Here is a 12746-nt window from a genome sequence, read left to right on the forward strand (position 1 = left end):
CCCCGGCACCGCAGCCCCGGCCCGGAGCCCCCCGGGCAGCACAGACCTGGCCCGGAGCTGCCTCCCCAGGCACCGCAGCCCCGGCCCGGAGCCCCCCGGGCAGCACAGCCCCGGCCCGGAGTCCCCGGGCACCGCAGCCCCGACCCGGAGCTGCCTCCCCGGCACCGCAGCCCCGGCCCGGAGCCCCCCAGGCACCGCAGCCCCGGCCCGGAGCCCCCCGGGCAGCACAGACTTGGCCCGGAGCCTCCCCCGGCCCCGCAGCCCCGGCCCGGAGCCGTTCTGTGTGTTCTCCGCAGCCAGTGATCCGAACTCTGCAGCGTGGCGTTAGGCCCCCGCTGCGTCCCCAGGACCTCGCCTGGGACCATCCCCGTTTCGCCAAAGGTTGCGGAGGCTCCGTTCGAGCCCTGCCCAAGTTCTCTGCCGGGGATGTAGCRGTCCGCGTCAGGCCAAGGGCCGGCCAGAGCTCCTCTGGGAACCACAGCCCGTGGCCTGGGCGGAAGATTCCCCTCTGCAAGGCAAGGCTTTGCTCCGCGCTGACGGGATTGACTCAGCCYCTGCACCTTTCCTGTCTCTGAGGCAATAAACGGTGAAAACAGGACATTTCAACACATTGATGGCCTAATTCAGCACGACGCCGTGCAGAGCACTTCCCCTGCTTCCCCACCAAAGCCCAGCTCTTCTGCAGGTCAAATAGTCTGGATGCGTCTCAGCGTCTGAAACCTGGAGGCCTTATAACCCTTCTCTGAGGTAAGGCGCCTGGGTTCCTGCGTGCAGAGCTGAGCCGACGTTGTTACACGGCCTCCACCGGCTTTGCTGTTTTACTCGAACACAGCTGGTAGGGAATGAAGCCACCAAAGAGCAGACCATGAATCTCTTCCAATCTCTGCGGGTCCCATGGTGCTTTGGAGACCTGATGAGAAGCCCGGCCATGCTGGCCTTGGTGAAATGAGGACATAATCTGCCTTCTTGCTCGTTGCAGGAACCCAGCCACCTTATCTTAGATTCGCTCCCCAAATCAAAGCCTCTTTCCCAGCTACCTGTCAGGCCAGTTTGTGAACAGCAGGGCTTGATGGACCTTAAACTTCTCAGCAACATCRGAGCCTAGTATTGAAGACAGCAATACAAGAAAGCTGTTCCTCCTCCTCCTCTTGTTGTTTTACATCATCAGACTACAGCTACTTCCTGACATTAAGCACAGCTTCTTGCCAACCCTCAGGGAAGAGTCTCTCGTTTCAGAGGAGAGGGATTCTGCTGCTGGTGAGAGAGCCTCACCTTCCACAAGTACTTGTGCTTGGATGCCTCTGGTGGTGCTTAGAGTGGAGATGAGCGTGTAGAAAGTGTCTGCTGATGGAAAATGGTAAGTAATATCTGCAGCTGGGCCGCTTGCACTTGGGCTGCGTTGTGTCTGGGGACAGGGCGCAGGGAGTAGGGCAGTCTCTCCCACTGTGACGCCTGGAAAACTAGAGGATTTCTTTGGCTTCRTCACTGCAAGGTGCTAGGTCCTTGCTCCTCCTCAGTGAGTAGCTTCCCTCTTTAGACAATAGTTCTTTTGTCCCACTGGTGCGTATTGAAACCCTAGCTAATCTGAAATAGCTGCTGAATGCCAGACAAACTATAACATTATCACTTTGTTCTGAAATGTAACCGGTCTAGGCTAGCAAATGTACAGCAAAAGGCAAAATYTTTATGTGCAGCTGACCTGATCGAAGCTTGCAAAGTGTCTGGCGAGTTACTGGACTCAGTGCAAGAATTACCAGGTGACACTGAATTGCACAAGAGGTTAGATATAAAATCAGTGAAAGAAGAGAAGATTACRTTGTAGTACTGAATCCAGAAGACCAGCTATTGATGCAAAATACATTGAAAAAGCTAGAATTTATCAGAACACGGCAACAGCAGTACTGTATCCCATAAAAAACTTTTGCTCATGGAATGGCTCACACTGATATTCACAAACATTTGAATCATTCAGAAGCCAAATGCATGTTTGGGAATATTGAAAAAGTTGTTTTATTCACTAATTTATCTGAAAGCTCCACTAACTAGTGGACAGGAAATAGTRAATTCTCTTGTCTATCACAGACTATTTTTAGAGTACTCAGCTCACAGCCTTTTAGTAGGGGAATTTTAGGTGACTACCACACACAGTTTCAGGGATGTAAGGGGAGCTTGCACTTATTTAGGAGTGTAAACTTGAGCCCTTATGTCCTCAGAATTTGCTCTTGTTTCTCTGCACGTTAGCCCTTCCTTGGTGATAAGAAAAAAATATGCAACCACAAACTCAAATTGAAATCCCAGAGGGAGGAGAACTTCAAGATCTAGTGGCAGAGCAAACTTAGCAGACCAACTAGCTCTGATGCAACAGGACCTGGTGGTCCTGGTGTAATGGAATGGTAGAAAAAATGGGGAAGAAGAAAATGATCTCTCCCCTACTATCTGATCCTTCTGAGAAGCTTATAAAAATCTACCCACATCACACCTAAGGTCTCTACCATACCTTGAGCTTGGCCCTCCTCTCCCAAATGTCATCCATACTCCTTCTGGCAGCCTTTCTTTGGAGATTTCTGAAAGAGATGCTTTTAGGGCACTCAGGAAGCTCAGGGGCAGTTTTGGTCTGAGGCTGAGACACTGATGTGTCCTAGTTCATTGTGTGCGCTCAGCACAGTGTGAGTAGCACAGGAAATGCACTGGTCAAAAAAGTAGAACAGACCTGCTGCCTCTTCCCCTTACTTGCACAGACTTCGCTAGGATGAATTTCAGCAATGCCATCCCAGGTTTTCCTCCAGTGATTTCTGTGCAGGGTGCTGACTGCTCTGTGCTGTCTCTCCCAYGCAGATATAACAGTCTCCAGTCCCCAGGCAGCCAGAGCCACTTCTCCTTTTGGCATTGGCAGTCACAAAGCAGGACATACCCCACATGGACGTGCGGTTGCTTCTACGATAATGAGGGAAGTGGTGTTTGGGGCTGCTCTACGCAGTGCTTTCAAAAGAGACTGTGAGCAAGCTGCTTCACTCCTCTCTTTCGGGGACAAACCCAGTGACACACACTGAGTCTTTAGCCAGAAATCATTTCCCTTGCAAACTGTGCATCTAACAGCACGATCCTGCTGTTACCCATCAGATAAACTGTGGCACGGGACYGCTGGCATCACCCATCAGCAGTGAAGTCTCAGAAGCCAGGCKGACTGCTGCTTGGGAATCAGTATTTCAGCAAGGTGGTCCTTTTCCCTGATCAAGGACCACAGACATGAAGTGGAAGGTCCAGGGGGGGCACAACCACCTCCCTAGTGTCCAGGATTTGCCATGGCCTTCAAGGGAACCAGGACCAGAGCAAGGCAGGTTGCTCCCATMTGAGCCCTGTGCAATATATGTCTCAAGTTCTGTCCTCATCAGCKTTGTTACCAGTATGATAGTCCCCTGCCCTGTCCCACCCTTTTGAAGGTCCCTCATAGCAAACTGAGGGAGGATCAGATAAAAAAGGCTCCATAAAACTCCTCYTGGATGTGTTCATGGTGGTGGGACCTGTTCCTGGTTTGGTGCAGTCTGCCCAAGGAGCTATTTCCTCAGGCACATTCCAGGACCACTATGAACAAAAACTACTTTTCTGCAGGAGGCTCAGTGTCAGGTCATGTTGAAATGATGCTGTATTCTCTCAGCTGAAATGTTATTTTGGCTTTGATTCATTTTCCTTCATGGTGTTTTAACTGGAGATTTCTTAACAGTCACAGACACATCTGGAAGGGAAAGAGRCCCTTGTGAGGCATCTACGAGCAAAGCTCCGGGGAAACAGGAAAGATGCTCCTAAAGCAGGCAGCTGGCCAGAGAATCGCTCTGCAGCATCCCATGCAACAGAGCTGGGACAGACCTCTGCACCAGGTTCCAAGGGCGAGCCACCTCCCGAGCTCTCCAGGACCAAGAGAGTGGATTTCACCAAAGCCCCTCTGTCTCGCAGTAAAGGCCAGAATGAGGGACAGAGTTTGCCTACTCATCCCTTTAGTGAGAACCCAGCATGGGTGACACCACAGCTGAAGAAGGGGATTGCTAAAGAGGCCAGTTTCCACTCAGCCACTGCAAAGCCAGGAGGAAGAGAGGCATTGAACAAGGACATTGGAGCCACCTCAGATCCTCCCCAGAGAAGCACAGCCCAGCAGAAATGGCCACCTGTCAAAAACAAGGGTTCTCCAATAGTTCCTGCCAAAGGAGCAACCGTTCCAGCTTCCCTGAATGCCGCAGGAAGCACCACTGAGACAAAGCCTCCAGCTCTGCCTCGGAGGAAGCCTTTGCCGCACATCAAGGCACTGGGAGTGAGGCCAGCCAAGCCCAGGCGCCCTCCTCTTGTGGATCTGGAGAAGTTCAGTGCAGCTGCACATCCTGGGGTACACAGCCATCCTGCCACAGAACCATCAAGGAATACTCAGCCAAGTATGGCCAAGCACCTGMAATCCTCCTACAAAGGCAGACCTAGGAAGGAAAAATTCCCCAGTTAGGGTCTAGAGCTCCTGGTAGATAGAAATATTACRGGAGGTTTGAGGAAGAGGTGGGCGGTGGTAATGACAAAGGGGCTTTTATAGACGCAGCATGTGGAGAAGAATGAGAGAGAAGGACGGTAGGTGAAGACTGAGTCCAGTGAAAGGCACTAAGACCKTTGGGGGCTGGAGCACATGGTGAAAGAGGAGATGCTGAGAACTGGCTTTGTTCAGCTGGGAGGAAAGAGGGCAAAGGAGATCCTRTTGCTGCCTACAGCTWCCTAATGCAGGTTGTAGAGAGGATGGAGCCAGACTCTTCCCAGAGATGCAAAGGAGCAGGACCAGAGGCAACAGGCATGAGTTGCAGTGGGGGAAATTCTGGTTAAATACGAGGAAAAGCTTCTTCCCTATGAGAGTAATGCAGCCCTGCAACAAAGACYAGAGAGATGGGGGATCTCCATCCCTGGAGCTGTTCATATCTCAGCTGGATGAGGCCCTGATCAACCTGCTCTAGCTCTAAAGCCAGCCCTACTCTGAATAGGAGGTTGGACTAGAGACTTCAGATGTCCTTTCCAACCTGTCCAACGTATGATTGTAAGAGCAGACAAGYGTGACTGGTGGGAGGTGGAGCTAGTCTCCTCCGCTCCACGGAGGAGAAGCACTTACACACCGTTTGGCTTAGGGGCAGAGCGATTTTTAGGGCCTGGTTTATGATTGTTCGTTACTTGRTAGAATAATCTCAGCCGTGCTGGGATATTGTATTGTGGATATTCCTGYCAGCTGTTGACTGGTCTGGCAGACCAGGATGGTGACAGCTAGGAGTCTAGTGATAAAAATAATGGCATCCTAGCAGGGATATACGTACATAGGGGATTGTACAGGGGACAGCAGCACTCCTGAGTACATGGAAATGTCCGGGACTTGTACTGATTCTAATAAAACTCTGGGTTTGGGGTGTTCACCACATTCAAAATACCTATCTCAGCCTCTTCCCATTTCCTCACTGGTCCAGGGAGAAAAGAACATTAAGGACATGGGAATATGTATATTAAAGCTCCCTATTGAGCTCCCTGATGAATCATGTTCCAGAGTGTAGCAAAGGAGAGAAAATCCCCAAACAGGCCAGAGAGCAAAAACTCCTCCCTGTATTCAGATCTGCAGTCAGTTTAATCACCCTGCATCATTCTGTCCAAAAACTAGCCCAGTGAATTTCAGAGCAAGTTAGAGCATTGAGGAGAAGACTTGAAATAATCTCTTGTGGCTCCCTCCCATTCCTCTTTTTATCATAGGTTACCTGAAACCRGGTAGTACTGCATCAGTCAAAGCACGATTCCCACCACAGAATGCTCCAAGTTTAACAGGGTAGGTATCAAGGTGGCACTTATTTCAGGTGCTTTCGCTGTGCTGTCTCAATTCAATGGAAAGGTCATGAGAGGGAATGCCAAGAGCGTCCTTGGGTTTTCTGCCTATTTTTAGCTCCCAGCTTGAGACAGCAAGTTCCACCAGTGCGGAGTGCTATTCTTCCATGTGGCTGTAGTTTAAATCTCKTGCACAAGTGAGAAAGATATAGCCAAGAATGGGGGCTCAGACCCGTGATCCTTCAGCCCTCCAATCTCCAGACAAACTCTGCCAGAGAGCAGGAACATGCCCATGGGTTGGTGCATGATGCTTGTCCCGCTGGCCTGACTGCAGCCATCACACCCTGCTGATGCTCCTCATCACCTGGGGTGCTGTRCCCCATTTCTGAGCCTTGCAAGGAGCTGCTGGCATACAGCACAGAGCTGCCATCCYGCTCTGCCCTGTACTCAAGGCCAAACATGGGTGGCCCAGCTGGCTGCCCCTTGTTGTCCAGCCCTACTCCTAGCAGGCTGTTCAGACCCTCAGACCCTCTACCCTCAAACCCCAGTGCAGTCTCTGCAACTCAGCTTTCTAATCACAGTTTCCCACTGCTCCAGGGAAGAAGATGAGATATACGATGACGTAGAGCCTGTCGGACTGCTTGGGAGAGGCCAAGGCTTTCCGCTACGTGCTGCATCCCAGCCCCCAGCATRTTCCCGCTCTGGAGGAGGTATGTACAGAAGGAGCTGTGGTGCTGACTGTGGATCAGACAGCCCCAAGGCCCCGATGACCACAGGCAGCCAGTGGAGCGTGCGCTTTAAGCAGCTGCTCCCATGCACATTTCTCTGCAGCCTTGTAAAGGGCTTGGGTAACTGAAACTCCCCAGTGCTCAGAGGACTGAAACTCTCACTCCCAAAAGTGCTTACCAGCTGGATCCCTCCCAGGTGAGCCAAAAAGCATCAGCTGAGCCCAGGGATGTCCATGGCCCCTTCTCTGTTACCAGGAGTGCAGGCAGCCCTGGAGGCTGTGSAGAACAGCTGCTCCAGTACTGCCAGAATGTCCTATCATGCCCCAGGTTGTTTCAAGGTGTYGCTCTGAAATCAGCTGCCAGACACTCCTGGAGGTCCCAGGGCCTGGAGTGGTGGAGGGGAAAGCTCTCCTTGCCATTTCAGTCTCCCTTGCCTGGCTGTTTTAACACTCCCCCTCCCACCTGCCCTCCTTATGGAGACAGCTKTCACCTGAAGGAAGAGCTACATTAACTTCAGCTTCTTCCCAAATGACATACACTGAACAGAGAAATGCCATTTACACCACAGGAAAAGCGTTAAGTTTCTACCCAGATTTGCTCAACTCCGTTGCTGAGTTGCACCGAGCAAACCATTCCCCTGCAGAGGAGCAGGACAAGGAGAGGAGATCCATGGCTGGACTCCTGGTTGGGCTGTGCACAGGCATGGGATGGGATGAAGAGTGAGTGAGTGACTGGGAGATGGCTGGCCCAGTTTCCCCCAGTATGGCCTGCAGATATTCCTTGTGTTGCGTCTCAGAGGGCACCTACACCATTTACCGGCTTCACTTGCACTCGCCTCTCTGAATTTGATTTTACAGGTGGAGGWGCTGGTCTAGCCGCTAACAATGTTGCCATGATGCCAACTGCACAGAGGTAACAAGAGTTTTAATGATTTTATGGGCCCAAAATTGCCAGGAAATTGGGACTCATCGCCAGTTTGCTATGCTATGGCAAAGCTGGAGGCTTTGCAATAGGAACGTCTGTGGTGAAAAGCACAAGTGGCTGAAAAGTTTTCTAGCTGGCAGGAGACCAGAGAGGACTGTCGGCGCAGTGGGTGAGCAGTGCAGTGAGCACTGTCAACATGCCAGCCCAGCCACCGCTATCGAGAGCAGCCRCAGTAAATCTGGGGGGCCCTGCTGCCCCAAATACACCTCCTTCCTTCCCCACCATGACCTGTCTTTAACTGTGGCTGAGTTTAGCTCAGTTCACRCTAGGCAGAAGTCTTAAGCACTGAACAGTTAAAAACCTTCCATGGGTGATATAAAGGTGTGAAGTATCCCAGATCAGGCAGGACTAAACCTGAACCGAGAGCCTAGTASCCTGGAGGGAGGCACCTTTGGGTGCTGGGGGAAACCCAATGCAAAGGAAACACTACRGGCCACAGATAGGACAACAGCCTGGGAAGAAGGGGATGGGAAGGAGCRGAGAGCTGGGGTTACCTGAGCTGTCCTGTGACTCTCGATGACCCTGCAGAGAAGGCCAGATCTTTCAGAGGACRAAGGTGATGACACTCAAGGAATGCAAGAAGGAAGAGAAGGCAGACAGGGAGTTTCAGAAGAAATTCAAGGTAAGCAGTAATGAATGGCTACTTAACCCTCTAAGCTAACCCTCACCTACCCCCCACCGCACCCCAAGAAGAATGTAATGTAAAGGCAGAGAAGAGTTGTGCACTGCAGAGATCAGGCAAAATGCCTTTTATCTTGGAATTAACCACAGATGTGAAATTCCCCATTACAAGGCCAGTAGTGGGTCCATGGCACCATGTRCGTCTGCATGCCAAGAGGCCAGGGCTCTGCAGGGAGCCACAGCAGCCCTCAGGTCTCTGCTTGGGTATCTGCAAGAGGAGAGTAGGAATTCCCAACTCCTTACTAGATTCTGTTCCCTGCAAGGACGTCAGGAAGCCTTGAACATCTGTACTGTGGGGTTTTCCAGGCTCTCTACTCAACAGTAGCCTTTCCTCCCCCACAGCCTGCTAGTGGCAGCTGAAAMTTGTCCCCTTCCCCACTGAAATATCCCAACGTAAGACTGGTCCCACAGAACATTTTGCATAAGAGGAATCTGCTTTTTCCAAGAAGGGAGAATGATCAGAGCTGCCCAGCTCATGCTCCTCCAGGGCAGCTGCCTGAGCTGTTGCCAGGGTGGTAGCAATGCTGTTTGTGTTCCAGTTTGAAGGAGACATCCGTGTCCTGACACAAATGATGGTTGACCCTGCAGCGACGGAGAAGAGAGGTGGAGGGAAGAACCTCCCGCTCAGACGAGGAGAAATTCTAGATGTCATTCAGTTTACAAATAGGGAGCAAATTCTCTGCCGAAACAGCCAGAGGAGATGTAAGTCAGTGCGGTTTGAGGCTCTGCCGAGGGATAGCACAGGAGGACARTACACAGTTTTCAGGCAGTTGCTAGCAGAAACATCTTTCTTCACACACACACTGATGGCACTGATAGACTGGAGGGGACATCGCCATCACCTTGCCATTAAAGAGAAGAGACTCRGCATTTATCCTGGGTCTCAAGTGTTCCTACTTCCTTTTGCAAAAATGTCCTGCTCTTTTTTCCACTCAGCACCAGCCTTTGTGCCTTTAGCTCAGCTTTGAATCTCCCTCTGCTAAAAGCCTCTGCAGGAGCAGCCTTTTTGCTGGGGATCTCAAAGCTCTTTAGCCTCTGTAGTTTCCTTTCTGCCTGCAAACAGCAGCTCCCATTGCAATAGCTGCATCGTACATGCCCACCTCTCGCTCCTACCCAAAAGCAAAGCAGACTTTTGCCAGCGCATTGCGCTCTCCCTACATACACTGGGGATGTGAGATGAAACCACCCCCCCCAAAAGCAGGACAGGGACACGCGCTGGGGTGCAACCTCCCTCTCACCCCTTCTGCTGGCACTTCCTGACGTCCTTTTCCTCGCTGTCTTCCAGATGGCTATGTGCCCCGGGCCGTGATGCTACACCTGTGAGTACCCCTTCCCCAGCCGCTTCCTCCCCATTCCAGAAGTTGTAGCAATTGCACACTCAGCACTGAACCAGCCTCGGCCTTTGAGTGCTGACTCAAAACGATCCCAAGGACACAAACTGTGCAGCAATCCCTAAGGATAATGCCTGCTCTTTAACCTGAAGGGAAAAATCTGCCCTTTCCAGWGATTTTGGGTGTCAGAAGAGGTTCTGGCACTGATTCGTGAGAGAGGGAGAGTAGCAATTTCCCAGGGCTTTGTCACCCCCTCCCCCAAACTGCGGTCGCTTTGCWTGGGACCTGCCCGGCACTGCTCAGACGCTGCCAGCCGCACAGTGCAAAGGGCAGCGCGACCCATCTGCACAGCTGGGTCTGAGGCTCCTGGCAGCCCAGGACAGGACTGCTGTCGCCAGTGCGAGGAGGAGCCTAGTGAGAGACCGAGCCACGCTCTGCCCTGCCAGAGGATCCCATCTCTGCAGGATGGACAGCCAAAGGAGACTCACGTCATAGTTTATATGGCCTTGCGCAAGGCTGCTTAAAGGTCCTAGTGGCAWGGGGAGCGGGGCAGGGATGGGGCTTCGAGGAGCCGAGCTGTCCTGAACCAGACAATGGCGGAGAGAAAACAGCAAAGAGCAACAGGGTCAGCTTTTGCCATGGTTTATAGGGGAAAAAAAAGTCCTATTTCCTGTTGTGTTTGATCCTTTGCAATGGCATGGGGAAGGGCAGCACTTCATCCCAGCGTTGCGGACATCAGCCCAGAAGGGTGAGTGTGAATCTGAGAGGAGGCAAAAGGGGCTGGGCACAGCGGAGGGGTAGGAGCATGAGTTGGCCTTTGCCTTGGTGGTRGGAGGTGGTGGCAGCATTCCCGTGGGTGGCCACACTCCTCACAGCACCTTGTTTTTCTTCTTAGGGACACTGACATCTATGACGACGTTGAGATTTATGGTAGGTGCAGAAGTGAGYTGCTGCCTTAGCTTCTTGCTGAGRGGCTGGGAGCTGCCTGCCCACCTRCCCCGAGGTCCAGGGCACTGCGCCYTCTGCACGGGGAAGGCAGCAGAGGTATCCTGAGCTCCTGCTCGTCCAGGCCCCCCCGGAGTCCAACGGACTCAGAGCAGGCAGAGATCACATGGGCCCATGACCCCTTCTCCAGGCAAGCTCCCTGTGCCAAGAGCCAGCATTAGGCCCCCCTTCCTGTCCCACTGCCATATCTGCAGCTTCCCTCTTTCAAGAGCCGTGGTTTCTGTGGTTTCCCCAGTCTCTCCCTCTCTCTGGGACATCCTTTTCTTTCTCTTAGTTCCCCAGAGGCCCTCACATTCCTCTGTTCCCAACTATTAGGGCTTCCCAAAACCATTTCCCTTCTCATCTTGCTCCCTCCACTTGCTCCCCAGCCCGTAGGGACCTATCAATGTTCTTTGAGATGTGCCTGATTATACAACGAGCAAGGGATGCCCTTTCCGGAGCAGTTGCTGACTCCTGGAATGGGAACTCCCTTCTCTATGTTGCAAACAGCTCAGAAGATGGAGATAAATRTCTTTTAACTGTAACAATTAACAAATATTTTTATCTATTCCTGTCTAGCAGGTTGAGCAACCCATGCTAAAGCAAAAGTCACAAGACACCATCAACAGAGAGACGTCTCTGAGGGTCTAAACATGAAAAGCTCTATCTGTCATGCTCCYGCTGCCTTTCAAATAGCCTGCCAAAGTGACCGTGTCTTTGCTGAGCCGAAACACTGGAAGGCTCACCATTCTGCAGGGATCTTGTCCCATAAAAGCAGGGACCAGCCAGAGGGCTGAAAGTGATCCTTAAATCAAACTGTCTTCTCTGTGGCTTTATTTTGTCTGTGTAAAATACGGCAATGATTTGAGAAGGTTTCATGGTCTTAAYTGGGGATTGCTAAATCTGTTTTTCTTTCTTGTTTTGAAATCCTTGTGCTAGAAAAGGGGAAATATCACCACAGTCGRGTTTGAAATGCCAGTACTTGAGATGTGATTACCAAGGAGATATAAATAAAAGACAGCAGTTAGAAGGAAAGACACTTTCTAAAGGCGCAGCAGCCCCCACTTCATCTGAGCTCTGAGAAACCTGCTTTGTGGTCACTGCCACCTCCCTGGCTGACACAGAGCAGAACTAGTGGGGACAAAGTATCAAATTCCTGATGTGCACGTCTCATCCTTGCATCCCAGACAGGGATGTGAACAGGCATCAGAGTCATTTCTGAGTGTGTTGCGCAAACCTTCAGAGCACCCCGGTTGTCTCCATGCACTGGCCAGGAGATTAAAGCTTGGTGGAACTTCAGAAACTTGGTTCTAGTTCTCAGCTCTGCCACAGTCTCCTCGTGTCACCTTAGACAGCTCTCTCAGTTTGAACTGCACTTCCTTGCCATGGCCTCTCATGCATCTTCTGGCTGGGTCCCACCAATCCTTTGGCTGCCTCCTGCACAACTCTCTTCCTCCAAAAAGTCCCTTGAACTGAGCCAGCGTCAGATTGGCCAAGGAAATATTCTAAAAAATTGTGGATAGCAGTGATTATTGAGCATGCATCCCAGGAATATCCCGTGGCCCTCAGRCTGCTTCCCTGCAAAACTGCCAGGRATTATTGGGATCTATATGCCCATATTCCTATGGGCATGTTCAGCATCATACACCAGTGCAATGGGCTGCCAAACAGTTCAGATCAGTGTGGACATTTGTTTGATTAACTTGTTAATGATCCTAGCGAGCACTCATCCTTTTGCAAACTCTCCCCCTAATGAAGGCCTTACACTGAGCGAGAGGTGGAAGGGGGCACACTTAAAACTGATGGGAGCACAAACACTCCAATTGCATCCAGTGGCCGGAGACAGGATCCTCTTAGACCAGGAACCCCAAAGAAGAGGGATCCTTGGGCTCTAATTCCTACTCTCGGCCTTCAGCATGCAACCTTGATCCCGTGGCCACAGCTGGCACAGCAGTCAAGGGTTAACATGGCAGGGCTTGGCGCCAGGCTTTCGTGGAGCCAACTAGAAAGCCAAGCCCAGATTAACCRGCTGAAGATGTCAATGCCTATTAGGGAGAAAGGTTCCCAAATAGCAGCGCAGCACYGCCTGCTCCCGGGGCTTAGCCGCTCGGCGTGCTCGGCTCCGGCACGCTCCCTCGCAAACAGCAGTTGACTGTGGAGCGGATGCCCAGAGCGATGAGCCAGCTTGGTGGCACGGTCACCGTTGCAGGGACCT

At 51.8% G+C, this 12746-nt stretch overlaps 1 protein-coding gene across 3 annotated transcripts; it reads left to right on the plus strand.

The window, feature by feature from the left end:
• The first annotated feature begins 136 nt into the window (after positions 1 to 136).
• PRAM1 (PML-RARA regulated adaptor molecule 1) lies at positions 137 to 11789 on the plus strand. Of its 3 annotated transcripts, none has more exons than XM_085308513.1 (10): positions 137 to 1357; positions 3722 to 4421; positions 5755 to 5827; positions 6421 to 6533; positions 7409 to 7463; positions 8064 to 8157; positions 8756 to 8918; positions 9502 to 9535; positions 10443 to 10477; positions 11111 to 11789. In XM_085308513.1, exons 1-10 carry the CDS (start codon positions 1355 to 1357, stop codon positions 11116 to 11118), a joined length of 1278 nt encoding a protein of 425 aa, XP_085164639.1. In that variant the 5' UTR covers positions 137 to 1354; the 3' UTR covers positions 11119 to 11789. The 3 variants fall into 3 exon arrangements, with proteins under 3 accessions (XP_085164639.1, XP_085164640.1, XP_085164638.1); XM_085308514.1 differs by having other exon boundaries at positions 11114 to 11789; XM_085308512.1 differs by lacking the exons at positions 9502 to 9535; positions 10443 to 10477; positions 11111 to 11789 and having other exon boundaries at positions 8756 to 9485.
• Positions 11790 to 12746: the final 957 nt, after the last annotated feature.

This window comes from Rhea americana, unplaced genomic scaffold, assembly GCF_003343005.1.
Source record: "Rhea americana isolate MKP2758 unplaced genomic scaffold, rheAme1 scaffold_278, whole genome shotgun sequence".
Classification (NCBI taxonomy): domain Eukaryota; kingdom Metazoa; phylum Chordata; class Aves; order Rheiformes; family Rheidae; genus Rhea; species Rhea americana.